The 26,608-nt window shown below is 46.9% G+C and overlaps 1 protein-coding gene across 4 annotated transcripts; it reads right to left on the reverse strand.

The window, feature by feature from the left end:
• Nucleotides 1–7,885: 7,885 nt before the first annotated feature.
• On the reverse strand, nucleotides 7,886–24,968 carry Pym1 (PYM homolog 1, exon junction complex associated factor). Of its 4 annotated transcripts, none has more exons than XM_050128096.1 (4): nucleotides 24,689–24,968; nucleotides 22,019–22,075; nucleotides 11,919–12,012; nucleotides 7,886–11,541 (listed from the first exon to the last, which is right to left on the reverse strand). In XM_050128096.1, exons 1-4 carry the CDS (start codon nucleotides 24,723–24,725, stop codon nucleotides 11,064–11,066), a joined length of 666 nt encoding a protein of 221 aa, XP_049984053.1. In that variant the 5' UTR covers nucleotides 24,726–24,968; the 3' UTR covers nucleotides 7,886–11,063. The 4 variants fall into 4 exon arrangements, with proteins under 4 accessions (XP_049984053.1, XP_049984051.1, XP_049984052.1 ...); XM_050128094.1 differs by lacking the exon at nucleotides 24,689–24,968 and adding an exon at nucleotides 24,077–24,624; XM_050128095.1 differs by lacking the exons at nucleotides 22,019–22,075; nucleotides 24,689–24,968 and adding an exon at nucleotides 24,077–24,618.
• Between the last annotated feature and the right edge of the window lie 1,640 nt (nucleotides 24,969–26,608).

A 26,608-nucleotide genomic window follows, 5' to 3' on the forward strand; every position in this document is an offset into this window, starting at 1 on the left:
ATCTCTCTGAGCTTGAGGTCAGCCTGGTCTACAGAGTGAGTTCCAGGACAGCCAGGGCTACAGAGAACCTGTTTCAGGAACAGAGTGGACAGTGCCTAACGTAGAAGGATCCCAAGGGTCTCAGGGTTTCTGCTGCTGCTGCGAAGCACCATGAGCAAAAAACGCAAGGTAGGGATGAAAAGGGGCACTGGCTTCCACTTCCACGTTGCTGCTTATCACCAAAGAGAGTCAAGACAGGAACTCGAGGGCAGGAACCTGGAGGCAGGAGTTGATGCAGAGGCCGTGGAGGGGTGCTGCATACTGGCTTGCTTCTGCTGGCCGGTGGTGGTGCACGCCTTTAATCCCAGCACTAGGAAGGCAGAGGCAGGCGGATCTTTGTGAGTTTGAGGACAGCGTGGTCTACAAGAGCTAGTTCTAGGACACATTCCAAAACTACAGAGAAACCCTGTCTCAAAAAAGAAAAAAACAAGCAAACAAACATACTGGCTTGCTTCCCCTGGCTTGCTCAGCCTGCCTTCTTATAGAACCCAGGACCACCAGCCCAGGGATGGAACCATAGTGGGCTGAGCCCTTCCGTACTTCGCATTGCTCACTCATTGATAAAATACCTTGCAGCTGGGTCTCATGCAGGCATTTTCTCAGTTGAGGCTCCTTCCTCACTGATGACTCCAGCTTGTGTCAGGTTGACATTAAACCAGGCAGCACAGCAAGTCTCAGGGCAGTCGAGTTTCATAGTGAGTTCAAAGCCAGCCTGAGATACATAGCAAGACCATAACACACACACACACATTGCACACTGCTTTGGAGAAGACTTAGTGTGTAAAACACTTGCAGAACAAGCATGGGGACTAGAGTTTGGGTACCCACACTTATAAATGCCGAGTGGGCATAGTGACCCATCTGTAGCCCCGTTGCTTGAAAGGCAGAGCAGAGCATCTCTGGAGTAAGGAGACCAGCTAGACCAGCCAATTGGTGGACATTCTGGGCTCAATGAGAGATCTCACTTCCACATATAAGGTGGAAAGTGATCAAGGAAGGCACAACACATCAAGACCTCCCATAAATATGCATATGCACATGTGAATACACACTTGCACATACCTGTACACATGCAAAAATCCACTGTGGCATATGTATGTATTTGTGCATGTGTTAAAATGGAGACGTTGCAGAGCTGTCTGCCTATTTTCTTTTTTAAAAGATTTATTGTACTTGATGTGTGTAAATGTTTTACCTGAACACATGTATGTGTACTATGTGAGTGCCCAGTGCCCACAGAGGTCTGAAAAGGGTTTCAGATTCCCTGAAACTGAGGTAAGGATGGTCATTAACCACGCTATGTGTCCTGGGAATTGAACCTGGGTTCTCTGAAAGTGCTCAGAGAGATGGCTCAGTGATTAAGAACACTGACTGCTCTTCCAGAGGACCTGGGTTCATTTCCCAGCACCCACATGGCAGTTCACAACTGTCTGCAACTCTAGTTTCAGGGGATTTGAAACCCTTACACCAATGTCCATAAAATTAAATAATTTTTTTAAAAAAGAGTATAAGTGCTCTTAACTATTGACCTCTCTCACTAAGCCCCTATCTACTTTCAAAACAAAAGTCATGGATCATCAGGTAAGGTGTACACTGAGAGAGAAAAATTCGGAGAGCTTTGTAAACTAAACATCGGAATGGGTGGAGAATATTCATTCACTTGATCACTAGCCTTAGAACAAAACATGGCCATGGTGGTCAATAAGATTGAGAAGAACTGCCGGGCGATGGTGGCACACGCCTTTAATCCCAGCACTCGGGAGGCAGAGGCAGGCGGATCTCTGTGAGTTCGAGACCAGCCTGGTCTACAGAGCTAGTTCCAGGACAGGCTCCAAAGCCACAGAGAAACCCTGTCTGGAAAAACAAAAAAAAAAAAAAAAAAAAAAAAGATTGAGAAGAACTGATCTGCAAGGGCCTTAACCTCTTGCTATGAGGCTGACAGTGGTGGCCAATGGCAAAAAGAGAGCCAAGCAGAAGCGACTAGTCAAGCCTGGGGGCATGGGCTGAGGCAGCAGGATATCAAATTCAGCATCAGCTTGGACTACAGAGGGAGGTTTTAACCAAGATGCTGAGAGATGGCCCCATGGGTAGAAGTGCTTGCCATGCAATCCTGAGGACTAGCATCCATGTAGCAAGTTTATAATCCCAGTGTTCCTATGTGTGGTGGTTTAAATGAGAATGGCCCCATATGCTCAAACAGTTGGTTCCTAATGGGTGGAACTGTTTGGGAAGGACTAGGAGGTGTGTCCTTGTTGGAGGGGGTGTATCACTAGGGGTGGACTTTGAGGTTTCAGAAGCCAACATTGATTGTTCTCAATTAGATCTTTAGATCTCTCTCTCTCTCTCTCTCTCTCTCTCTCTCTCTCTCTCTCTCCTCTCTTCCTCTCTGCCTCATAGTTGTGTCTCACGACATAAGTATTCAGCTACTGCTCCAGCACCATGCCCGCCTGCTCCCATGCTCCCAGCCATAATGGTCATGGACTCTAGCTCTCTGGAATCATGAGACCCCAAATTAAATGCTTTCTCTTAAGTTGCCTTGGTCTTGGTGTTTGTGATGACAGCAGAAAAGTGAATAAGATACATGAGAAGAGGAGACGTGGGAAAAGTGGGCCAGAATCCCTGGACTTCCACACCTCAGGTAGCTCAAGTTGGCTTTTGACTCACAGTGTAGCTAAAGGTGTCCCAGAACTCCAAATCCTTTCTGCATCGGTTTCCCAAGTGCTGGTATTACAGGCGTGTGACATCAAGCCCAATATTTTTGTTGTTGTTTTTTGGTTCTGGTTATAGTGCCTTGAGACAAAGCTTCACTATGAATGGCCTGGAATTCACTGTAGAAATCAGTCTTCCAACCTGGGCCACATGGATCACTGGGGTTGCAGACATACCCCATCACTCCCAATTCGAACCTTTCAAATTCATGCTTATGTGAACAGTTCACAAAGAGTCTACAAAATATCTTTCAACCATTTTATGGGTATGAGTGTTTTGTCTGCATGTATGTCTGTGTGCCACATGTATGCCTAGTGCCCAAGAATGTGATGAGCCTCCATGTGAGTACTGGGAATCAAACCTGAATCCTTTGTAGGAATAGCAAACGCTCTTAACCACTGAGCCATCTCTCCAGCCCCCAAGTGGGTTAATTTTGAAGAGAGAAGAGAGATGTAGCTACCATCTCCTCAGGTTCTTGGGAGACTGAATAGGAAAGACTGTCCAGCACATAAGGCTATTTATAATCGAAGCATGCAAGGAGATCAAGAGTTTAAGGTCATCCTCAGTGATACAGTGAGTTTTCTTATGGTCGCCTGTACTACATGAGAACTGAAAGAGGGGGCTATGGAGGTCTGTCAGCGGCCTTTATAGAGGAGAGAACAAACCTATTTGCTGCTTTGGAAATAGGCGGGGCAAAAGGAAAAGAAAAGAGAAGAGAAGAGAAGAGAAGAGAAGAGAAGAGAAGAGAAGAGAAGAGAAGAGAAGAGAAGAGAAGAGAAGAGAAGAGAAAGGAACGAAGGGGGGGGTGAGAGCAAGCAGGTGAAGATAATTTCCAAACAGTTGGCCTCTCAGTGCCACCTAGTGGACAGAAAAAAACAGTAGCGTCTTGATCCCAAATGACCAGTCCTAAAAGAGCCCACTTCCAAATTCCTAGAGGCTTTGCTGGCTACACACAAGGGACATGGAGCAGCACAGGAATGGGAACAGAAAAGAGAGCCAAGTGCTAACAACCTTTTTCATCAGCCACCACTGGGAACCGAGTGTGCAGGACCAGAGAAAATGATCAAACTTTAGCATCCGCATACACACACATTACTTATTGAGAGAGAGAGAGAGAGAGAGAGAGAGAGAGAGAGAGAGAGAGAGAGAGAGAGAGAGAGAGNGAGAGAGAGAGAGAGAGAGAGAGAGAGAGAGAGAGAGAGAGAGGGTGGGAGAGGGTGGGAGAGAGGGAAGAGACGAGATTATGGGCTGAATTATACTCTTACTGTGTGATGGTACGACAGACTCAGGAAAAGTCACAGGGCAATACATAAGAGGGCAGCTCCATGCAAGGCGGCATGAAAACCCTCTCGGGATTGAAATACTGGCTGTAATTTTCTCAACAGATTTTGTAGGGAAGTGAAGTTCTTCCTTTACACTATTCTTGCTTATTAACTTGACGCATCTGGGAAGAGGGAACATCAAGTGAAGAACTGCCTGCTTCAGATTAGCCTGTGGGCATGTCCGTGGCTAATTTCCGGAGGCTAATTGGAGGAGGTCCTAGGCCAGTGATTCTCAAGTTCTCAACCTGTGGGTCAAGACCCCCTAGGGGAACAAATAACCCTTTCACAGGGGTCTCTAAAGACCATGGGGCCGGGTGGTGGTGGTGGTGCATGTCTTCAATCCTAGCAGAGGCAGGGGGATCTCTGTGAGTTCGAGGCCAGTCTAGTCTACAAGAGCTAGTTTCAGGACAGGCTCCAATGCTACACAGAAACCCTGTCTCAAAAAAAAAAAAAAAAAAAAAAAACACAGATACTTACATTACAATTCATAACTGTAGCAAAATTACAGCAAAAATAATTTTATGAGCTGGGCGGTGATGGCACACACCTTTAATCCCAGCACTTGGGAGGCAGAGGCAGGCGGATCTCTGTGAGTTTGAGGCCAGCTTGGTCTAAAAGAGCTAGTTCCAGGACAGGCTCCAAAAGCTACAGAGAAACCCTGTCTCAAAAAAACAACAAAAAATTAATAATAATTTTATGGTTGGCTGGGGGGGGGTCACCACGGCATGAGAAACTGTATTAAATGGTCGCAGCACTAGGAAGGTTCAGAATCACTGTCCTAGGTAGGGCTGGGTTGTATCAGAAAGCTAGCTGAGTTGAAAGGCAGGAACGAGTCAGGAAGCCACATTCCTATCCCGGCATTGTGTTGTTGTTAGGGCTGCTTCTTGTTTAGTTGGCTGGTCGGTTCGCTGATTGGGTTTTGTTGTTGTTGTTGTTGTTGCTTTGAGACTTGGTCTCCTGGATGGTCTAGCATATGTGTAGAATTTACTACACAAACAAAGCTGAATTTGAACTCAAAAAACATTCTTTCTCTACCTCCCAAGTGCTGTGTTAAAAGCATGGCCACCATACCCAGCTCCTCTATGGCCTTGAATTCCTCCCTTGGTTTCCCTCGATAGGCTATGGACTAAATGAAATAAACCGTTTCTTCCCGCAGTGGATTTGGGTCAGAAAGATCGAAGTGCTCTTCCACAGTCTGACTGGGTCTGAAATTCAGATCCGTATTAGAACAGCCCACAGACTGTGTTCAGTTCGGGTTGCGTGTGCCTGGAGCCTGGAGCGCCTCCACAAGGGCAGTGGAGGCACCAAGGGCAGCTGGGCTGAAGCTTGCAATGAGCTGGGAGAAGACTGAGCAGCCGTTGGGAAATGCAAGCGAAGATAGGTCAGTTTAATAGACTTTACTTCTCGGGTCGGTTTCCGTTGTTGTTACTTGTGTGGTTGGTGAGTCTCCTGGCCTCACACCCACCATCTGGCCAGCAATGACTTGAACTGCTGATGCCCTTGGAGTCATCTTCCAGGTGCTGGGGTACAGGCATAGCCCACCAAATCTAGCTAACAGGTTTTGTTGGTGGTGGAGTTCTCTCAGCCTTATTTCCCCATCTCTGCTGACAAGAATGTCTCTCCTTCCTCTGGGAAGGAGGTACCTTCACCTTGTGCCTTACCTTGGCTTTCAGGAAGAAATGGGAAAGCACAGAGCACCAGTATTGCATTTTTTCTTTAACTTAAAATAACCAATATACTCACAGGGCGGCCATTAATCCCAGCACTAGGGAGGCAGAGGTAGGCCCATAATCCTAACACTAGCAGATGCTGATGTAGGAAGATGCCCATAATCCTAACACTAGCTGATGTAGGATGTAGGAGGATGTAGGATACCCATAATGCTAACACTAGCGGATGCTGATGTAGGAAGATGCTTGAGGCCGTTTAGGTAATATAGTAAGACCCAATCTGGGGGGCTTGGCATAATGGCTCAAGCCTTTAATCCCAGCACTAGGAGGCAGAAGCAGGCAGATTTCTGAGTTCTAGGCCAACTTGGTTCACAGAGTAAGTTCCTGAACAGCCAGGGCTACTCAGAGAGACCTTGTCTCAAACAAGAAATAAAAACATTATGATTATATTAGTAAGTAGGCCTTTGGGAGGTGAATAATCATGAAGGCAGAAAATGGAAGCAGTGTCTTTGCCAAAGAAGTCCTGGAGAGCCAGGTGGTGGCACATGCCTTTAATCCCGGCACTCGGGAGGCAGAGGATCTCTGTGAGTTCGAGGCCAGCCTGGTGTACAAGAGCTAGTTCCAGGACAGGCTCCAAAGCAACACAGAGAAACTGTCTCGAAAAAAACAAACAAACAAAAAAAGACCTGAAGAACTTCCTTGTCCCTTTTCCACCCTGGGAGGACACTGTGAGAAGGGACATTTTATGAACGGAGAAACAGGCCCTTCCCAGACACCAAAACTCCAGAGCACCGTCCTGGGGTTCCTAGGCTCCCTAACTATGAGGGGTAAATCTCTGGCATCCGGAAGGTACCCAGTCTGCGGGGCACTAGTTGCTACATCAGCCCAAAGAGACTAAAACAGCCACTGTTCTCCCACAGAAACTATTTCTGAGTCACTGAGACCAAAACACCTGGCAGCAACAACTTAAGCAAGGAAAGATTTATTGTGGGTTCAGTTTCCGTGGACTGTGGTGGGGAAGGCACAGGACTGGGGGCATGTGGGAGAGGCTGGCTGCTCACATCATAGCAGGCCAAGGAGCTGAAAGCACCGTCAGGGACAGGCATCGCCTTCACACACCCGTCGCCAGTCCCTTCTCCAGTTAGCTCTACCTCTCAGAGGCTAGGGCCTCCCCCACAGCTCCAGTAGTTGGGGAAAAGGCATTCAAAACAAGAGCCTATCTTGAGGTAACCATAACACAAGCACACCAGCATGAATTCTCTCAGCCATTCCTCAGTGTGTTACTGTCAACTAATGTGGTGGTTTGAATGAGACGCCCCCCCATAGCCTCGTATACTCGATGCTGGTCCCCGAGTGTGCATCATTCCCAGTTAGCTCTCTCCTTGTGCCACCCGCTCCCAACTACTGCTTTGGTGCCATGCCTGCCAGCCTGCTACCATGCTCCCTACCATGGCGGTCATGGACTCTCTAACCAACCTTCTGAGACCGTAAGCCCCAAGTTAACTCTTGTATAAGTTGCCTCGCTCATGCAGTGTCATCACAGAAACTGAAAAGTAAAAGTTGGGGCTGGAGAGATGGCTCAGTGGTTAAGAGCACTGGCTGCTCTTCCAGAGGTCCTGAGTTCAATTCTCACAACCACCTATGAGATCTGGTACCCTCTTCTGGTGTGCACGCATACACGCGGGGAGAACACTGTATACATGATAAATAAACCTTTAAAAAAGTAACTGAAACACATAGCAACTATGCTGCTACCTTTATTTTATTTTTTTCCTTTGAGACAGGATCTTGCAACGTAGCCCTGGCTGGCCTGAAACTCATAAAGATCTATCTGCCTGAGTCCTGAGTTAAAGGCGTGCACACCACCCCTGGCTTCTGTCTGGCTTTAGTAAAGGGTTTTTATCAGGCCTGGATAAAGGACTCAGAGGGTAAGAGCACAATGACCTTGCAGAGGTTGGTCCTGAATTCAGCTCCCAGCACCCACTTCAGGTATGACCACCTGCAACTCCGACTCCAAGGCCTCCTACACCCTCTTCTGGAATTCCCCAGGGACAAGTACTCAGATGTCACTCACCTATACAGACACACAAGTATAAAAATAATTCCTTAAAAATGATTCACTTTAATTTTGAGACAGAGTCTACGGTAGCTGAGGATATCTTTTATTTTTTAATTTTTAAATCTTATAGTAGGCAGTTGAAGAGAAGGCTCGGGGTTAAGAGCTCTGGCTGCTCTTCCAGAGGTCCTGAGTTCAATTCCCGGAAACCACGTTGGCTCACGACTATTTATAATGAGATCTGGTGCCCTCTTCTGGCCTACAGGCATACATGCAGACTGAATGCTACATACATAATAAATAATAAGTCATTTTAAAAAGGGTGTGTCCTAGAGTTTCTATTACTGTGATGAAACACCATGATCAAAGCATGGGGAGGACAGGGTTTGCTTGTTTGGCTCACACTTCCACCAGGACAGGAACTCAAACAGGGCAGGAACCTGGAGGCAAGAGCTGATGCAGAGGCCACGGAGGGGAGCTGCTTACTGGCTTGCTCCTTGTGGCTTGCTTAGCCTGCTTTATTTTATTTTGTTTTTTCAAGACAAGGTTTCTCTCTGTAGCCCTGCCCATCCTGGAATTCACTCTGTAGATAGGGTGGCCTCGAACTCGGAGATCTGTCTGCCTCTGCCTCACAAGTGCTGAGATTAAAGCAGTGCGCCACCCTCACCTGGCTCTCAACCTTTCTTTTCTTTTCTTTTCTTTTTTTTTCTTCGAGACAGGGTTTCTCTGTGGTTTTGGAGCCTGTCCTGGAACTAGCTCTTGTAGACCAGGCTGGTCTCGAACTCACAGAGATCCGCCGGCCTCTGCCTCTCAAGTGCTGGGATTAAAGGCGTGGGCCACCACCGCCTGGCTCTCAACCTTTCTTAAAGAAACCAGGACCAGCCCAGGGAAAGTACCACCCATTAAGAAAATGCCCAAAGGCCTGCCAACAGCCCAATTTTATGGAGGCTGTTTTCTTGAGATTCTGCCCCCTCCGATGAAGTTAGTTTGTATCAAGGTGATGTAAAACTACCCACACGGGGTCAAGCAGATCACTACCCTCGGAATCCAGCAAAGTAGGTGTGTCTCCTTAGAGACAACCTTTACTCTCTTAAATTTCTCTAGCACTAGCAGTGAGGACTCAGGCGTCACCGGGAATGTCTTTAACTTCTGGTCCTGCTGCCACTGCTGCCGGCATGCCAAGGCTGCAGGCTTGTGCCATCCTGTCTTATGTTGTTCTGGGAATTACGTCCAGGGCTTCATCTATACCACGTAAGCACTCGGCCGTCTAACTTCACCCCAGCCCTACCCTTCAGGAACTTAACCATGCATGATGTGTATGTTTATCATACATGTACAATATCAGAAACTATGTATAAACTAATTCCTGGGTTCCTACGAAAGGGAACCCGGGCTTTTGGTCTCTTTTTGGTCCCAGTCAAGTATTTATTATCACCTGTGTTCTTTTCTATGCATGGTTCAGAGCCTTATTTCATTGGATATTTGAGAATTTAACTGCTAGGTTCTGTAGCCTGCACCTGTAATCCCAGCACTGAGGAAGGAGCTGCAGGAGGACCATAGCCTCATCTGCACAGCGAATTCCAGTTCCAAGTTGGCATAGGTTGCACAGAGATTCTGTCTCAAACTAGCTAACTAGTTTAGCAGCGGGTCTGAGGGGTGGCTGGAAACTAAACAAGCACAATAGCGAGAGCACTGAGAGCTACACCTACAGGTAGGGAAGAGTGAGCATGAGGCTGAGGTCACCCCCGGGGGCTGGTCTAAGGAGGTAGGAACAGATGGGTCCCTGGGGCTTACTAGCCAGCCAGCCGAGTAGTCAGTGGGCCCTAGACTCAAAAAAACAGGGTGCATGGCTCCTCCACATTTGTGGACACACAGACACACACATGAAAACCCAAGAGATGGGTGGCTTAATATTTAGGGTGAGGGGAAAGGCAAGGGAGGGATTCCCAAAGATCTAGAAGCCAAGAAAAGATTGGAGAGGATTTAATAGGGCTGGTTTCTGTGGGGCTCCTGAATTCCTGAGAGCTAGGCATGGTTGAGGCCGCTCCCTTTCCTCCCCGCTAGTCTACAACCAAAGGTGCAGCACGGGTGAAACACACACGGAAGGGCAGATCTCCTGGACGTGTCTACACACAGCATGACTTTGCCCCCAGTGTCATCGTAGGCAGCATCCAAGGTAAAATTTCAAGAGCTACTCTGGGCATTCGAAGTAAATCAAAATTATCTTCAGACGCAGCGAGGAAGGTACAACAGACTCCTTGCTACATGGCACAACACATACATTCATGTCAAGTTTTGTTCTAAATTTCACAGATAACAGCACTAACTTCCATTTACTGAGGTCTAATTTTGTCATACATTACTCTTTGTTGAGATAGTCTTACCCTGCAGCGCAGGCTGGTCTCGAAATGCTAGCAACCCTGTCTCTGCCTCCGGAGACTATTACAGATGCTCACTACCATGGTCGGCTGCACTCATAATTTTAAAAAAAATTAAGGGCCAAGGAGGGATGTAGAACTAATGGTAGAGCTACCATGTGCAAGGCCCTGGATTCAATCCCTAGCACCATTAAAAAAGTTAAGCCTAAAGCTGGGCAGTGGTGGCACACGCCTTTAATCCTAGTACTTGGGAGGCAAAGGCCGGAGGATATCTGAGTTCAAGGCCAGCCTGGTCTACAGAGGGAGTGCCAGGATGGACAGTCTGCACTGTTGCAGAAGAAACCTCTTGAAAAAATGAAAACAGAACCAAATTTAAACTTCTTAAGTGTCTTCTTTCAGCAAACTGACAAACAAGAGTTGAGAACAGAGCCATACCTGACCATATGCTGTCTACTTGAATTTATTCTTACTTTCTTAAAAAAAAAGAGGAGGTGGTTTCGGGGTGGCCAGGGGAATAACTCATAAACACTGTGAACAGGAACGAAGACTCTAAGACTTGGGGTACTCCTATACCTCAGTCTCAGATCTCTAACAAACTCCCACCCCCCCACCCCCGGTTTTCTTTTCAACAAGACACCCAGATCAGCAGCAGAAGTACCTAGGGTCATCACTGAGAATTTGAACACTGGGAACGGGTGGGGGGAAAAGTCCAAAATTTGGAGCTGAGAAGGCGAAGGAACGAAGGAGAGCCTGGCTCTGGAGGACGGAGTTGGCCACAGGTGGAAGTGAGCCAGTATGGGGGTGCCCCTCCTGACTGCTGCGGCCCACACTCCCTGGACCCCAGAGCACCCCATGGTTTATTCCGCAGTCACTCCCTACTCTCGAAGCCTCACAGGCCCAGCTCCAAGTCCTCCAGCTCCTCCTCCAAAGCCCTCCTCCGGGCCAGCTTCTCCAGCTGCTCTCTGCTGGGCTGGCTGACCTGGCCGGCCTGGATGCGCTGCTGCAACTCCTCCACCTGCCGCAGCTTCTTCCGCAGGTTCTTCATCTTCTTGGCTTTCTCTGTGGTAGCCGCAGAGTTGGAGGCATCGGGGGCAGCTGGAGGGGCGCCCTGGGAGCCTTGGAGTGCACTGGGCGTTTGGGCTGTGTCTCCCAGAGATACCTTTTCAAGAGTCCGGTTCAAGGCCTCTCCCTCCTTCTGCTGTTGCCTCCTTTTCTCCTTTCGCTTCAGGTTGCGTTTGGCTGTTTTGGAGAGGCCTACTTCGCCACCTTCAGGTCTGGATGGGGTGACGGGTGTCGTGGCCTCGGGGCTCAGGCCTGGAGGAAGTTCTGGTTTACTCTTGAAAAACTTCACGTACTTATTTTCGTAGCTGCAGGAAAGGAGAACTAAAGCTTTAAGGATGCGTCGAGCTCCTCCCCTGGGCTTCCACCTCACTGCCTTCCCATTACACCCCATTTCCTTTGCCCTTCAGGTGTTCCCTGATCTTTAGGAAAGTTCTAGAACTCAAAGCTCTGGCTCTCAGATCGCTGTCTGGAGGTTCTGAAGAATAGGGGCCAAAGGAATAAGCCTAGTTGGGGAACCCTCACTCACCCCTCAATCCTAGCTCCTTCCTCTCCTTTCTGAGACCGTTGTCCCTCCTTCCATTTCCTTGGGGCTCAGGCAAGTCATCCCTGAACTCGAAGGCACGCTATGCTATACTTGTGCAGGAACCCCACTAAACACCCCTTGTTAAGCCTAACCACGCACACTGGGACCTCCTCTTGGGGCACGTATCCTTCTTTGACCCTCCGCTGCTTGCGCCAAGTCCCGTCGGGTCTCTGTGTTGAGGCAATGTACTTGCCTGAAATGACAGAAATTAAGTTGAAGTTAGTCTCTCTTATTTTCAAACATTTCCCAAGATTAGACAAGTGTTTATAAATGTGCACAGCCCCTCTCCCCAGCACCCGTCTACCCACCTAACCCAAGACAAGGGCTCACTAGTAGACCAAGTGGCCTTGAACTTGAATCCTCCCACCTCCACCTCCTGAGTGCTAAGATTATAGGTAAGTAATGCCACTCAGCTAAGGCGTCATTTCTCAACTTTCGATCTTCTGTCACTCACTACACACTATCCTTGCCCTCAAGGAGCTGCGGCCTCTGTTTTAAATAATGCATGTAAGACAGAGCAAGTAGAGATGGCATTCTCCAAAGGTCCAAGGCAAAGGAAACATCAAAAGCAGTAAATGAACCAGATTATAAAGGGGCCGAAACAAGAAGTCTGTGGAGAAGAGTGGGGAAGATGAGACAAATTTCACAACACAGACTTTGAAAAACAAACTCGTAGGAAACCACATCATAAAGGCATCAGAACACGTGGATGGAAAGGACATTTGCTCATGCACTTTTTCTTTTTTATTATGTATGTGTACGTGTCTCTAGGCGAGTGTGTGCCGCTCTCTGTAGAGACTAGGAGGGTGTTGGATTATCTGGAGCTAGAGTTACAGGTGGTTGTGAGCTTCCTGGTGTGAATCTGAGAACTGAACTCAGATTCTTTGGAAAAGCAGCAAATGCTCTTAACCACTGAACCATCTCTCTAGCTCCGCACATTTAAACTAGCCAAAAGCTGAAAGCAATCTAAAGGCCCACAACATATGACCTTGGTTCATATATACAATGGAACACCATGCCATTGGTAAAATAATAGTTAGATATGAATTAATATTAATAAATATTCAGTAGTGGTACTGAAAGTGTTCATAATTTACTAACTGGAAAAGCATAATTTACTAAGTGGAAATGTTGCTTTTCAAAGAATTCAGTAGCTGCCTCTTAAGCAAGTGCTGTCCTAAACAGCAGCTGCAGCCGTGCAGCTACCAGCGGCTGGTCAGCTGCAACCAGGCAGTTCTCTTCTCCAGGCACCGGCTCTACCGGCTCTAGCTCGGCTGCTAAAGGCATCTTCATCTAGATCTCTACTCTACCAACTCAGGATTCAAAGGGTGAGGTGAAATTCTGCAGGCTCAGAGAAGCTGAATAGCAAGTAGCTAACCTCCTCTCCCACAAAACAGGCTTCCTTCTGCTCAGCCCCCACTTCAGAATCCTAGCTACACAGGGTTCCCTCTCTACCATTTCCTGCCAGCTAGCTGCTGACTCAGCCTGACCCAGGTTAATCTTATTTAATCAAATGTAACATGTCTTTGCATCATTAAACAAATATTCCACAGCATAAACGAACGTTACACATCTTCAAGTAATATTCTACAATATGGAAGTTGGAGTTCACACCGTAACTCCAGCACACATTAGGCTGAAGAAGGGAAAAGTCAGCCCCAGCAACACAGCCAGTCTGAGACAGCCCAGGATAGAAGAGATTATCTCAAAAACAAAAGCCAAGTGTAGGCTATGTGGAAGTTCTCAGAGTTAGTCTAGAGACCCATTTATACTCTTGTTAAAGCATGCATTTCTTTATGCAACACTAAGAAATCATATTTATTCAGAAAAATCTTATTTTTATTTTTTGTAATTGTGTATGTGGGCACACAAGTACAGGTGACTGTGGAAGCCAAAAGATGTCCGATCCCTGGGACCTGAAGTTACAGGCAGTTAATGGTGAGCCACTAGATGTGGGTGCTAGGAACCAGCCCAGGTCCTCTGGAAGATCAATATGGCACCTGTTGAGACAAGCCATATCCCCAGCTCCTAGAAAAATACTAGGAAGTTGTCAGTCAGCTCACTGTGGAAGACAAAAGGTTTTCAAATGTCTAATTTTTACTTCGGTTTGAATTGTATGGAGCTGGAGAGATGGCTCAGTGGTTAAGAGCACTGGCTGCTCTTCCAGAGGACCTTGGTTCAAATCCCAGCACCCACATGGCAGCTCACAACTGCCATGAGCTTCCTGAGCGCTAGGAGTAAATGCATGTGGCACCAGCAGCTGGCAGAACAAGAGGTTTATTCTTTCCTTTTCAGGAAAATGATCATCAGACCTCTTGACTTCCATAATCTTTTTTTTTTTTTTTGGTTTGGTTTTTCGAAATAGGGTTTCTCTGTAGCTTTGGAACTCGCTCTGTAGACCAGGCTGGCCTCGAAATCACAGAGATCCACCTGCACCACCACCGCCCGGCTGACTTCCATAATCTTCAAGAGGTCCTGTCAAGGACCAGGGTGTCCACGGCTAGAGAGCCATCTCGCCTGCAGCTCACAGGGCTCCTCATTTAGAGTGTGGTAGAGGCACGCCACTCCCGTTCCTTCCCTCTCAGCCACTAAACAATTATGCACCGAAGACCAGGGTTTAATAAAACAGGTCACGTTCATCATGTAACCCGTGACCAGGCCCCCTTAAGTGAGGTATGTACAACAATGAAGATACTCTGGATACACACATATAATATACAACATCTATTTATAAATTGTATACATACAAAATTTGCACATATTTATCCATACATGTATTTTTATTATATATATAGATATATTCATATATATAGATATATGAATATATCTATATATATTAGCATGAAAGGGGGTTGGGGATCCCCCAAGGGTCTTGGATACTTAAGAACCACTGAGATATTGTTTGGTCCCATTTTTGTTGAGACAAAGGTCCACACTGCCTGTGTTTAGGGACAAAGAAAAATGTAAAAGGGCTGAGCGGTGGTGGTACACGCCTTTAATCCCAACACTCGGGAGGGAGGCAGAGGCAGGCGGATCTCTGTGAGTTTGAGGCCAGCCTGGACTACAGAGTTAGCACCAGGACAGTCAAAGCTACACATAGAAATCCTGTCTTGAAAAACAGTAAAAAAAAAAAAAAAATGTGAAGAACACACAGCAGCTGTGATGCTTGTTGTGGGAAGAGGAGTAACTGGTAGGAGAGATGGAAGAAATCATTAACTTATTAATTTCTCTCTATTTACTTATTTATTGTTTTTTTAAGGCAGGGTTTCTCTGTATAGCCCTGGCTGTCCTGAGACCTGCTCTATAGTCCAGACTGGCCTTACAAAAGTCCACTGGCCTCTGTCTCCAGGGCCCACCACCACTAGACACTATCACTCTAATGAGAGTGAGCAGGGGCTCATCGCTCAAGTGCTTGGTCGGCATCCTAACACCACATGAACTGTAACATGGCTGTAACTAGAACTTCTATCTTTATTCGTGGATGTGTATGGGTGCCAGGGCGTGCTAGGGTTCCAGGCAGTTGTCAGATGCCCCACTTTGATTCCTCTCTCTCGAGCCCCTGCAATCCCAGAACTTAAAAAAAAAAAATAAACAAAAAGCTAATGAGTAATATTGTTTTAATAAAAAGTTAATACTGTGGGGTTCATCTGCACACACACAGACATAACACAGTGCCCAGGCAGAAATCAAGAGGACAATATTCAGGAGTCAGTTCCTTCTCCCCACCTTACATTGCAGGGATTAAACTGAGTCTCTCAGGTTTGTATAAGCACTTTACCTACTGAGGCGTCTCATGAGCCCAAGAATTATTCCTATTTAGAAAAAAATCAAGTACTGTATAAAAAATATATAGACACAAATAGATAGGTATATAGATAAATATTTGAGGAGGGGGCTTGTGTATCCCAGGCTGGCCTCAAACTTACATTACCAACCCAGTCTATGCAGAGTTGGTGCATGTTACAAATGAGCTACCCCCAGCCCCATAAAAAGCTCTAAGGCTCAGTGGGCAAAGGCACTGGGGACCTACATTTGGTCCTCAGGACCAACATGGTGAAAGAAGACCAACTCTGGCTTCCACACTTGCACCGTGGTACATATGCACACACATACACTAAATACATGTACTCAAAATAATTCAAATAAATTTTTAGAGGGCTGGAGAGACGGCTCAGCAATTAAAAGCATTTGCTGCTATTTTAAGGGCCCAGGTTCAATTCTTAGCATCCACACAGAAGCTCGTATTCATATGTAACTCCAGCTCCATCAGGGATCCAATGTTTCTGTCTGCCATATATCCCTGCACTCAAACACACATACCCACAGGAAGACACACACATACACACATATAATAGTGAGACCCTATCTGGAAAAGCAAAAATAAAAACAAAAAATAAAATTCAAGAGAATCAAATCTGGGGACTCCTACATAGATTACATGTTCGTGCTCTTTTGTAAATTGTGGAGTTCTTCCTTGTCTGTTCGTTCAAAATGGGCAAGAGCTAGGAGAAGAGATGGCTGAGGGGGTGAAGAAGCATAATATCTCCAGGACCCACACGATGAACTGATGACGACGAAGAACTGACTTTCTTGTGCATCGTGGCACGAACACACACACACTCTACTCACTAAGTAAAAATGTATTAATTTTTTGGTTTTTCTCCCTCCTCTTGAGACAGAGTTTATCTATGTAACAGTCCTGATTGTCCTGGAACTTGCTCTGTAGACCAGGTGGGTCTCCAACTCAGGGATCCACCTGCCTCTGCCTCCAAAATGCTGGGAGGAGTGCGCCACCACCACTCAGCAAACATGCAGTGAAGAATTTTAAAGAGGAAAATGGTTAAGATGTGAGGTGACAGGCAAAGGTGAGAGAGGAAAGCAAATAAAGACATGGTAAAGGAAGGGTGTGAGAATTTAGGGAACAGAAGAGTTCCTTGTTTGTTTTTTTCGGGGGCAGGAAGATACTGGGAATTGAACTAAGGGCCTTGCATAAATTAGGCAAGCACTCTACCACTAAGCCATGCTCATCAGTAAAACAGTTTTCCCGTGCTGATATCAGAGATAACAAGAGCCAAGTTGGAATCAAAAAGGCAGCAATTGAGAGCGCAGCTGCTCTTCCAGAGGACCTAGAGGTGGAGACAGACTTCAGGGACACAGCAATTTCACACAGGTAGCCTGGGCTACCTGGAATCCACTCTCAAAAAACAACAAATTTAAAAAGTAAATGAAAAGTCAAAAATGGGTTTGAAAGAGAAGTTCACTGTGAAACAAAAATCAGAAACACAAATGTAGACAAGGGAAGGAGTGGGCAACTGGCTCAGAGGTTAAGAACACTTGTTCTTGGAGAGGACACAGGTTTGATTCCTCACAACCATCTGTGTCTCTGGTTCCAGGAGATCTGTGACACCCTCTTTTGACCTGCACTGGCACCAGGCGCATGCACAGACATGACATACATACAAACAAACTTTCACATACATAAAACAGATAGATCTGGGGAGGAGGAGATGTAGACAGCAACCTCAGTCTGGCTGCGCTGACGAATGTGCTGGTGCAGTGGAGGATGTGCAGACTTCCGATGCAGTCCAGGACCTTACTATCGGGTGCATGGCATGCAGACCTTACTATTGGGCGCATGGCATGCAGACCTTACAATTGGGCCATAGCATGCAGACCTTACTATCGGGCGCATGGCATGCAGACCTTACGATCGGGCCATAGCATGCAGACCTTACGATCGGGCCATAGCATGCAGACCTTACTATCAGGTCACAGCATGCAGACCTTATGATCGGGCGCATGGCATGCAGACCTTACGATCGGGCCATAGCATGCAGACCTTAAGATCAGGCGCATGGCATGCAGACCTTAAGATCGGGCGCATGGCGTGCAGACTTTAAGATCGGGCGCATGGCATGCAGACCTTACGATCGGGCCATAGCATGCAGACCTTAAGATCAGGCGCATGGCATGCAGACCTTAAGATCGGGCGCATGGCGTGCAGACTTTAAGATCGGGCCATAGCATGCAGACCTTACTATCGGGCCATAGCATGCAGACCTTAAGATCAGGCCATAGCATGCAGACCTTAAGACCGGGCCATAGCATGCAGACCTTATGATCGGGCGCATGGCACGTTACAGTTATTTATGTATTTATTGGGAGAGGACTTGCACACTCTATTATGAAGGTCAGAGGACATCTTGCAGGTGTCAGTGCTCTCCTTCTACATGGACTCAGGGACAAACAGGTGGTCAGGTCCAACAGCAAGCAGCTTTTCCCACTCAGCATTCTCACTGGCACTAGATTTTTCTTTTGTAGAAATTATACCCAGCATTATCATAGGTTTATATGTAAGGAAGAAAAGAGTATACAGGTAAGTGTGGTGGTAGCATATGCCTGTAACTCCACTGTTTGGAGACTGAGGGGAAGAGAAGTGGATGGTAGAAAACCTGGGGCCAGTCTGGGGCACATGGTGAGCACAGGGTCAGTGCTCTCTTTATAGAGAGTACTTGTGCTCGATATCGATAGCAAGTCGCCTTGTTTTTTATTTATTTTTTAAAACGGCCTCACTATGTAGTCTTGAGTGGCCTGAACCAAAGTGTCTTTCATGTACTTGGCTTTGGTTGTGACCTACTAGACGAGGTTAGATTGCGTTAGACTCTCCACTCTAGCAGCTTGTCAACAACCAAAATTTTCAGGGTGTGGGTATTTCAGCTTTAGATTTTTGGATTAAGGATGTTGAACCTGTGTGCCAAGTTCAGTGCTACTTGCTCTTTCTTTTCTCCTCCCTCCTTCCTCTTCCTTCCCTTTCTGTTTATTTTTTTTTCAACACAGAGCTTTTCTTTGTATCCCTGGCTGTCCTAGAACTCATTCCGTGGACCAGGCTAACCTCAAACTCAAGAAATTTGCCTACGTGTGCCTCCTAAGTGCTGGGATCAAAGGCATGCGCCACACCTGGGTATTGCAGTGCTGGGACAGCTTGGACTGTGTCCCCATAGGTGAGGGTAGTACTGTAATGTCTGGTTTTTGCTCTGTCCCTGCGTCTCTATGATATTGCTTATCTAGTTGAATTCGCTCTTTTCTCAAAATTGTTTTCTTTGCATCAGTGGCTTTAATTCTCCCAGTTTTCAGCATTTAAATGTGATACTGTAATTGGTTTGTTTGTGTTTTCTTTTATCATCTCCTTGCTACAAGCAGGCAAGAATTAGCTTGCTTTAATTGTTAATGCATCTCTAGCTCCTGTTCATAGTGACTGGCACAACCTAAGTGCTCAATAAACATTTAAAATCCATGCATGCATAAATGTTATTACCGCGTCTTTCTAATACATACATTATGAAAATTAATAGTATACATGTGAATATCACATTAAATCCTCTATCATATTTTTGGTTATGTCTTCTCCAGTATAAATCTTGACTGGATCCTATTGATAGATTCAAACTGAATCTATCATTTTTTTCTTTTTTCTTTTTTGGATTTTTCGAGACAGGGGATCCTATTGATAGATTCAAACTGAATCTATTATTTTTTTCTTTTTTCTTTTTTGGATTTTTCGAGACAGGGTTTCTCCGTAGCTTTTAGTTCCTGTCCTGGAACTAGCTCTTGTAGACCAGGCTGGCCTCGAACTCACAGAGATCCGCCTGCCTCTGCCTCCCGAGTTGCGTGCGCCACCACCACCCAGCTTATCTTTTTTTTTCATTTTTATGAATTTTTTCTCTCAATACTATGTGAACCGTTTCAAGTCAAGTCTTCTCATGTCGCGGTAGCTGTTTACACTTTTCCTGCTCTTAGTTTATAACTCATCTACTCCTTTGTACCTGTGGGTTTTGCCCCTTTCAACTCAATCAGCCCCGGACTGAAAATAAACTCTAAGATGCGTGCCTACAGTCCTGGTTACTGGGGAGAATGAGAAGTTCTGGCAGCATAGCAAGAACCTCCTCCCCAGTTGTGTGTGTGTGTGTGTGTAGGTACCTACAACCTACAAAGTTCAGAAGAGGGTGTTGGATCCTGGAGCTGGAGTTGCTGGTACTTGGGAGCCGCCTGACCTGTGTGCTGGGAACTGAGCTTGGGTTCTCTGCAAGAGTGGTGTGTGCTTTTAACCATGACATAGCTCCCCAGTGCCTTTATTTTTGAAGATAGCATCTTGCTGTACTCAGACTGGCCCCAGGTTTCCTGCCACCCACTTCTCTTGCCTCAGTCTTGGGGTTATAGGCATATGCCACCACACTTAGTTTTCTACCTCTTAAAAGAAAAAACAAAAAATACTGAATCCATATGAAATATGTAAATTTTTTCATGTCATTATTCTCTAATGATACCGTATAAGTTATTCATGTCCTGTTTACATCGCATTAGGTATTACAAGTAGGCAAAGACCCTGTCTCATAAAACCAAAACCAAAATATTCTTTATAGCATCTTTTCAACTGTTCTAAGAATCAACCACTGTTCTGAGAAAGAAAGTCTATACCATCTCACTGTCACACAATAAATAAAGTCCAGTCAAGTCTTAAAAGAAAAGATTGCTCCTGAGTTAGTTAGAAAGGGCATCCATAACAGAAATAACAATGGAATGATCAGAAGAGCTAACATGAAATGGGACAGTGTATCCAAACATTGAGACACTCAGCCTTAGAAAACAGAGCAGCTCTGGAGAGAGGCTGCTGCTAGGATAATAACTACAGTTGAGCAGCAAATTAAGCCGTGAGCAACTAAAAACAGCAGGTGAAACCCAATTTTCAAGAAATCAGGATTTTAACAGTGGCAACACATGCTAAGCACAGTGGTGCAAGCCTTTAATCCTAGCACTTAGGAGGCAGAGTCAGGCAGATCTCTGTGAGTTCCAGGATAGCCAGGACTGTTTTACACACACACACACACACACACACACCAAAAAAAAATCTGTCTCAAAAAAAAAAAAAAAAAACAAAAAAACAAAACAGGGGCTGGAGAGATGGCTCAGAGGTTAAGAGCACTGGCTGCTCTTCCAGAGGTCCTGAGTTCAATTCCCAGCAACCACATGGTGGCTCACAACCATCTGTACTGAGATCTGGCGCCCTCCTCTGGCGTGTGGGCATACATCGAGGCAGAATGTTGTATACATAATAAATAAATAAATCNAAAAAAACAAGCCGGGCAGTGGTGGCACACCCTTTAATCCCAGCACTCGGGAGGCAGAGGCAGCCTGGTCTACGAGAGCTAGTTCCAGGACAGACAGGAGCAAAGCTACAGAGAAACAGTGTTCACGAGGCTATGGCACAAGGACTGCCATAGATCCAAGGCAAACTGGACTTGCTACACAGTGAAACCTTGATGGAAGGCAGGAGAGAGAGTAGGAAGGAGAAAACAACAAATACCTGGCTGTGACTCAGAGAGAAACAGAAATGACAGGCTTTAATTTTTTTTAATGAAATAGAAAGTGAAGGTTTTTGCCACAGAAGGAAGAATTAAAGACATAGTGACAGGGGGTTGGAAAAAAGTTGGTGAAATAGCCATGGGAGAATTTAGAAAGTAAGAGTTGGCAAAAGCTGTGATATTGACAGAAGTTAACACTTCACTAACTCTTAAGTTTTTTCTTTTCTAGCAATGTGTTAGAGTCTAAAATCAGAAACCTAGAACAGAGTTGATGGCTCTCACTGAGATAAAGACAGTCTAGCACAGTAGTGAACGGAATGTCTGTAATGCAGGCATAGGTGGGAACAAAAAGAATAGGAGTTCAAGGCCAGCCTACACCGCAAGACTTTGCCTCAAGAAGCCAAAAATAAACAACAACAACACAAATGATCAAAGAGGGGCTAGGGATATGGCTCAGAGGGTAAAGCGTTTGCCACACTACATAAGGACACATACATGCTGTGGGCTGGTGGCACGCCTACGATCCCAGCACTTGGGAGATAGAGACGGGATCCCCATTGTAAACTGGCTCGCTGGACTAGCTGAATCACCAGACTCTGGGTTACACGGAAAGATCCTGCCTGAGATATAAGGTGGGGAGGGATCGAGGAAGACACCTGGCATCAACAGCTGGCCTCCACATGCATGTGGACCTGTCCCCACACATGCACGTGCTCACAGGCAGCTACACACATCCACACACACATGGAACCAGAAAACCTAACGAGGGCAAAAAGCTGCCTCTGTGGACTTGAGACAGTCAAATGGTGACTGGTAAGGGAGCTAAGGTGAGGGGAATACCTGCAAGGAAAGTAGTGTCACAGATGAGGTCCAGGAAGGAGTGATCCTGAGGTGTAGCTGAAAATACAAAGGGATGTCAATGATCTCGTGCTCAGGAACTAGGGATTCAGAGTATTCCCAAGGCGCTAGAGACAGAATAACAACATCAAAAATAAAAACAAAAGGGCTAGAGAGATGGCTCAGGGATTAAAAGTGGCTCATGGAGATGAACTGAGGACCTGGGTTCGAGTCCCAGCACCAATACGGTGTCTTACAGCTCTAACTCCAGTTCCAGGAGATGTGATACTTCTGATTTCTATGGGCACCAAACACACAAATGGTGCACAGACACACACACAGACAAAACACTCACACACATAAAATAAATCTAAAAACAAAACATAATTTATGGGAACACTGTGTCTTTCCGGGAATTTTATAGGAACCACTGGAATCACAGGCAATACGTTACACAGGGGTCACAGTAACAGTAGGAGGTAGGAAGAAGAGCAAAAGAGCAACGTAGTCTCCACAGTCACAGAAGACAGACAATACCTCTGATGGCAGGGCAGGGGTCAGGCGGGCTATGTGGATCAAAAGAATAATAGGGCACACACCCAAAGCTGCAAGCTGCCCCTCATGGCAGTGTGCGCCTCTACTCCCACAATTTAGGAAGCAGAGGCAGGCAGATCTCTATGCCTTCAAGGCTAGCCAGGGCCACATAGTAAGACCATGTGTGTGTGGGGGGGTGATTTCTATTTAAGGTTGGGCATGGTGGTACATGCCTCTGATCCCAGCACCTGAGAGGCTGAGGCAGGTGGATCTCTCTGCATTCAAGATAAGTTTGGTCTGCATAGGGAGTTCTAAGCCCATCAGGGATACAGAGTGAGATTCTGCCTTAAAAACAAACCGAAACCCAGTTGCTAGTTAAAGACCTACTGAGGAGAGAACATAGAGAAATGCTGCTATCACTCTCTGAAATGCAAGGATAGGGAACGGGAGCAGGAAACCAACCTGTCAGCAAGTACCATAATGTAGGAAGCCTACCTATAAGAAACATGGAAAGCAAACCAAGAGGCATACATGACACAGTTTAAACACGCCATGCATACACTGCACACTTAAAAAGGATCACTTCTGTGAAACAGTAGAGTCACTGACTACACACGAGGACTACAGCGAGGGACACAAAAATACTAACCAGGCGCGTGCACTGCGTTTTACACAAGTCTCTCGTCTAACTATCTGATCTTCTCCAGGCCAACACTGCTATTGTGCACTGTTCTAAAGGCAAAGCAGTTAGAATATGACAAAAAAAAAAAAAAAAAAAAGAGGAAAACTAATTCTAATTCTCAGTTTCACACACAAACACAGACTTCAACACTTCAGACCGCTGGGCTGAAAATTCTACTCAAGCTATAAGCAATAACGGGGGTCCTATTAACTGTCAAAGAGGTTGAGAGAAAGGCCTGTAGATGCTTTCCTGCTTGTTTTCTCTCACTTTAGGTGGAAAACTCCACCAATGAGAAAAGCCAGGTTGAAAGTTAAATTCCTTTTCCCTTCGCACCTCTGGACTTCAGTGACCCCCCCCCCAACAAATGAAGATGAGGCAGAGTGAGGAAAGCGCTATGTAGCAAGGAGAGCTTCAGCTAGCTGAGACACGGCTTGGAGAAACAGAATGGAAACGGGAGGGTGGAGAGCGGGTCTAACAGTAAGAAACGGGGGAGGGGGTGAGAGGGCAGGAATTGGAGGGAACCGACAGTGTGGGAGCCCGGAAGGCTGGAGAACCCTGGGAAGGGATGGGACTCCTACAGCTACAAACAGCTGAGGCTCCTAAGGGTCCCGGTGCAGGGGACATGGAAGGACCCCCAGGGTTTGGGAGACCGGAAACGGAGACCCCCCCAAAACACGAGACCAGAAGGGGGCGCAGGTGATAACCCACAGGGATGAATGGGGAAGGCGGTCCGGGGGCGGGGCAAAGGAGGGGCCCCGGGATGGGCGTGGCACAAACCCCTCTCCAAGTCTGAACCCCTAACCCAAGAGTCCCGGGAGAAGCGGCTCCGCGCTTCCCGCACTCACCGCCGGTCTCGTCAGTTACATAGGGAGTCGCCATCTTGAGAACCCGAACCACTTCCGGCGTGAGCGGGCTGGGGTCCCGCCCCCTCCCCACCGGAAGTGGAGTCCTCATCCATAGCAAGCCACCATTTTAATCTTAAAGAGAAAGTACACCATTTCGTCGACCCGGGTGGAGGATAGGGAGGGTAGAAGCAGCTCAAAGCAGTTTATAAAGTCGTGGACTCTTTTACGACCACCGGCACCATTACTTAACACCTGAAGCATATAAGACAGCACTCTGGGCTCCAAGAGAAGTTCCGACATAAACCCTCTACTCCTACCAGCCCGGTGCTCGCAGGGACCAAGGCGCCCGGGCGCTGGTAAAACAGGAAAGGAATGCACGAGGCCCCAGGCCTGCACCAAACACCAGGGCGACTGTTGACATGGGGCAGAGAAGTCCCGGGGTTGCAAGGGACGCACGAATGTGACTGGGAACGAATGTGAAAACCCCAGACAACACTTAAGGAGGAGGGCAGGGCGACCTGGCACGGCGATTTCTCTCGGTAGCCCGGCTGAACTCTGGACAGAGACCTGGGGAAAGGGCGCGCAAAGAGGGGGGCACTGCGGGTCGGTCACCTGTCCCCGGAGCCTCAGGGGTGCCGGCGGTCTCCATGACGGAGTGGGGCAGGCAGCCCTCGTCAGTTCTGCCCCCCGAGATTCAGCGACGAAGACTCAGCCGCCCAGCAGCGGATCCTCCCGGGTCAGAGGCCACAGGGTGAAGGCATTTGGGCGGACCCAGCCAGTATTCTAATTAGCCGCGCCCAAGTGTCCGGATTAGCTTTGGCGACCGCGAGCGGGGCCACTCTTCCCACTCTAGGGACACGTGTAGCCACTCCCTTTGTTAGGCTGCGCCCCGTTGGGTGCCTCGTTCTTCAAACGAGCCCCGAGTGTCGTGTCCACGTCCCCCGTGCCCCACACCCCCCAACTCCTCACTCCCGCCTTCAACAACTTAGTTCCTTCGGGGCTAAATCCTGTTAAACTTGTTTGCCCTGCAGCCCGGAAGGTGTAAACCTCCTCTCCTCAGGTGTCCGATTCTAACCTCCGGACCAATTTAGCTCTTTCCTTAACTCTTTCACCTTCCTCTATTGCCCTCCTCTGGCTTCGGTGAATGTACGACAGGGCCTCTAGAATTGAGAAGGGGAAAATAGAAAAAAAAAAGAAAAAGAAAAGAAAAAGAAAAGAAAAAGAAAAGAAAAAGAAAGGGAGCCGGACGCCTTTAATGCCAGCACTCCGGAGGTAGAGACAGACAGATCTCTATGAATTCGAGGCCAGCCTGATCTACAGAGCGAGTTTCAGGACAACCAGAGCTACAATTAGAAATCCTACCAAAAAGAAAAAAAAAAAATCAAAAACAGGTTGACAAGGACCTTAATTGAATTCAGCCTTAGAAGGTTTTGTAAGTCTATACATTGTCTTCTTTACAATTCTCCGAGTTCTGGTTTCTCTCTCTAGGGTCCAACACAAGTCTCAAAGTCACTTTTAGTCACTTTTAAATTATTTCCATGTACTCCATGTTATTTCAAATATTCTAATAATTTTTTTTTTCCTGCGGGAGAATGTTGAAACAGGATTTCTCTGTGTAGCCCTGCTGCCCTGGAACTCGCTCTGTAGACCAGGCTGGCCTTAAACTCACAGAGACCCTCTGCCTCCTGAGTGCCAGGATTAAAAGCTGGCGCCACCACCGCCTGGCAATACTTCTAATCCCTCACTTTGTGAAGTGTGTGGTGTGCACAGGGGTGCTGGGCATGCAGCCTGGAGTCTACTAGCATGCGCTAGACAACCATTCTAGCGAGGGAACGACACCCCAGCTGCCAGCCCACACCTCTTCTTCAGCCCTGCCCATCTAGGACCCTTTCCTCAATGGGGAAAAGAGCGTGCGAATACGGAATGGTGCCTCTAAAACTTAGTGGGGTGCATGACTCTAGATTGAACTATTTCAAGTGGTTTCTAACAAGTTTTAATGGACCTGCTCAAGGAGGGGAAACCCGAATGTGACCTGTTTACTCTCTAACCCTGGACACTCCCCATCACTGTACCCATCAGACATCCTGCCCCCATCTCTGAAGGTTGGCAGGAAGTGAAACTCAATTGTCTGTTTAGCCGACTAGCCTCGGACCCAGCCCTGGGCCCCGGATGTGTACCCCCACCCAGAGAAGGAAGAAGAGGCTGGGAAAACAGGCTTGTTTTTTCCTTTCCCTTTGTTCTTTGTGGTCTCTTTCTTTCTGACTTTTATGATGTGGTTGATTAAAGACCTGAGCACCTGGAACTGTAGGCATTAGACGTCTCCGTGGCGCTGTTCTGTGCCCGCTCTCCCACCTCCAGCAAGAGCTGACTTGGGCTATGATGATGATGAAGCAAAGATCCTAAAGGTACAGGATGGCTGGAATAAGACTGATATCCTCTTACTCTGCATTAGAGAAGCCATATTCCAACGGATGTTTTTTAAATATAGGAGTATTTTTATGTAAGGACTGACTGGGAGAGTAGTCTGGGACA

Source organism: Alexandromys fortis, unplaced genomic scaffold (genome assembly GCF_014885135.2).
Source record: "Alexandromys fortis isolate MF-2015 unplaced genomic scaffold, M_Fortis_MF-2015_v1.1 scaffold_263, whole genome shotgun sequence".
Lineage (NCBI taxonomy): Eukaryota > Metazoa > Chordata > Mammalia > Rodentia > Cricetidae > Alexandromys > Alexandromys fortis.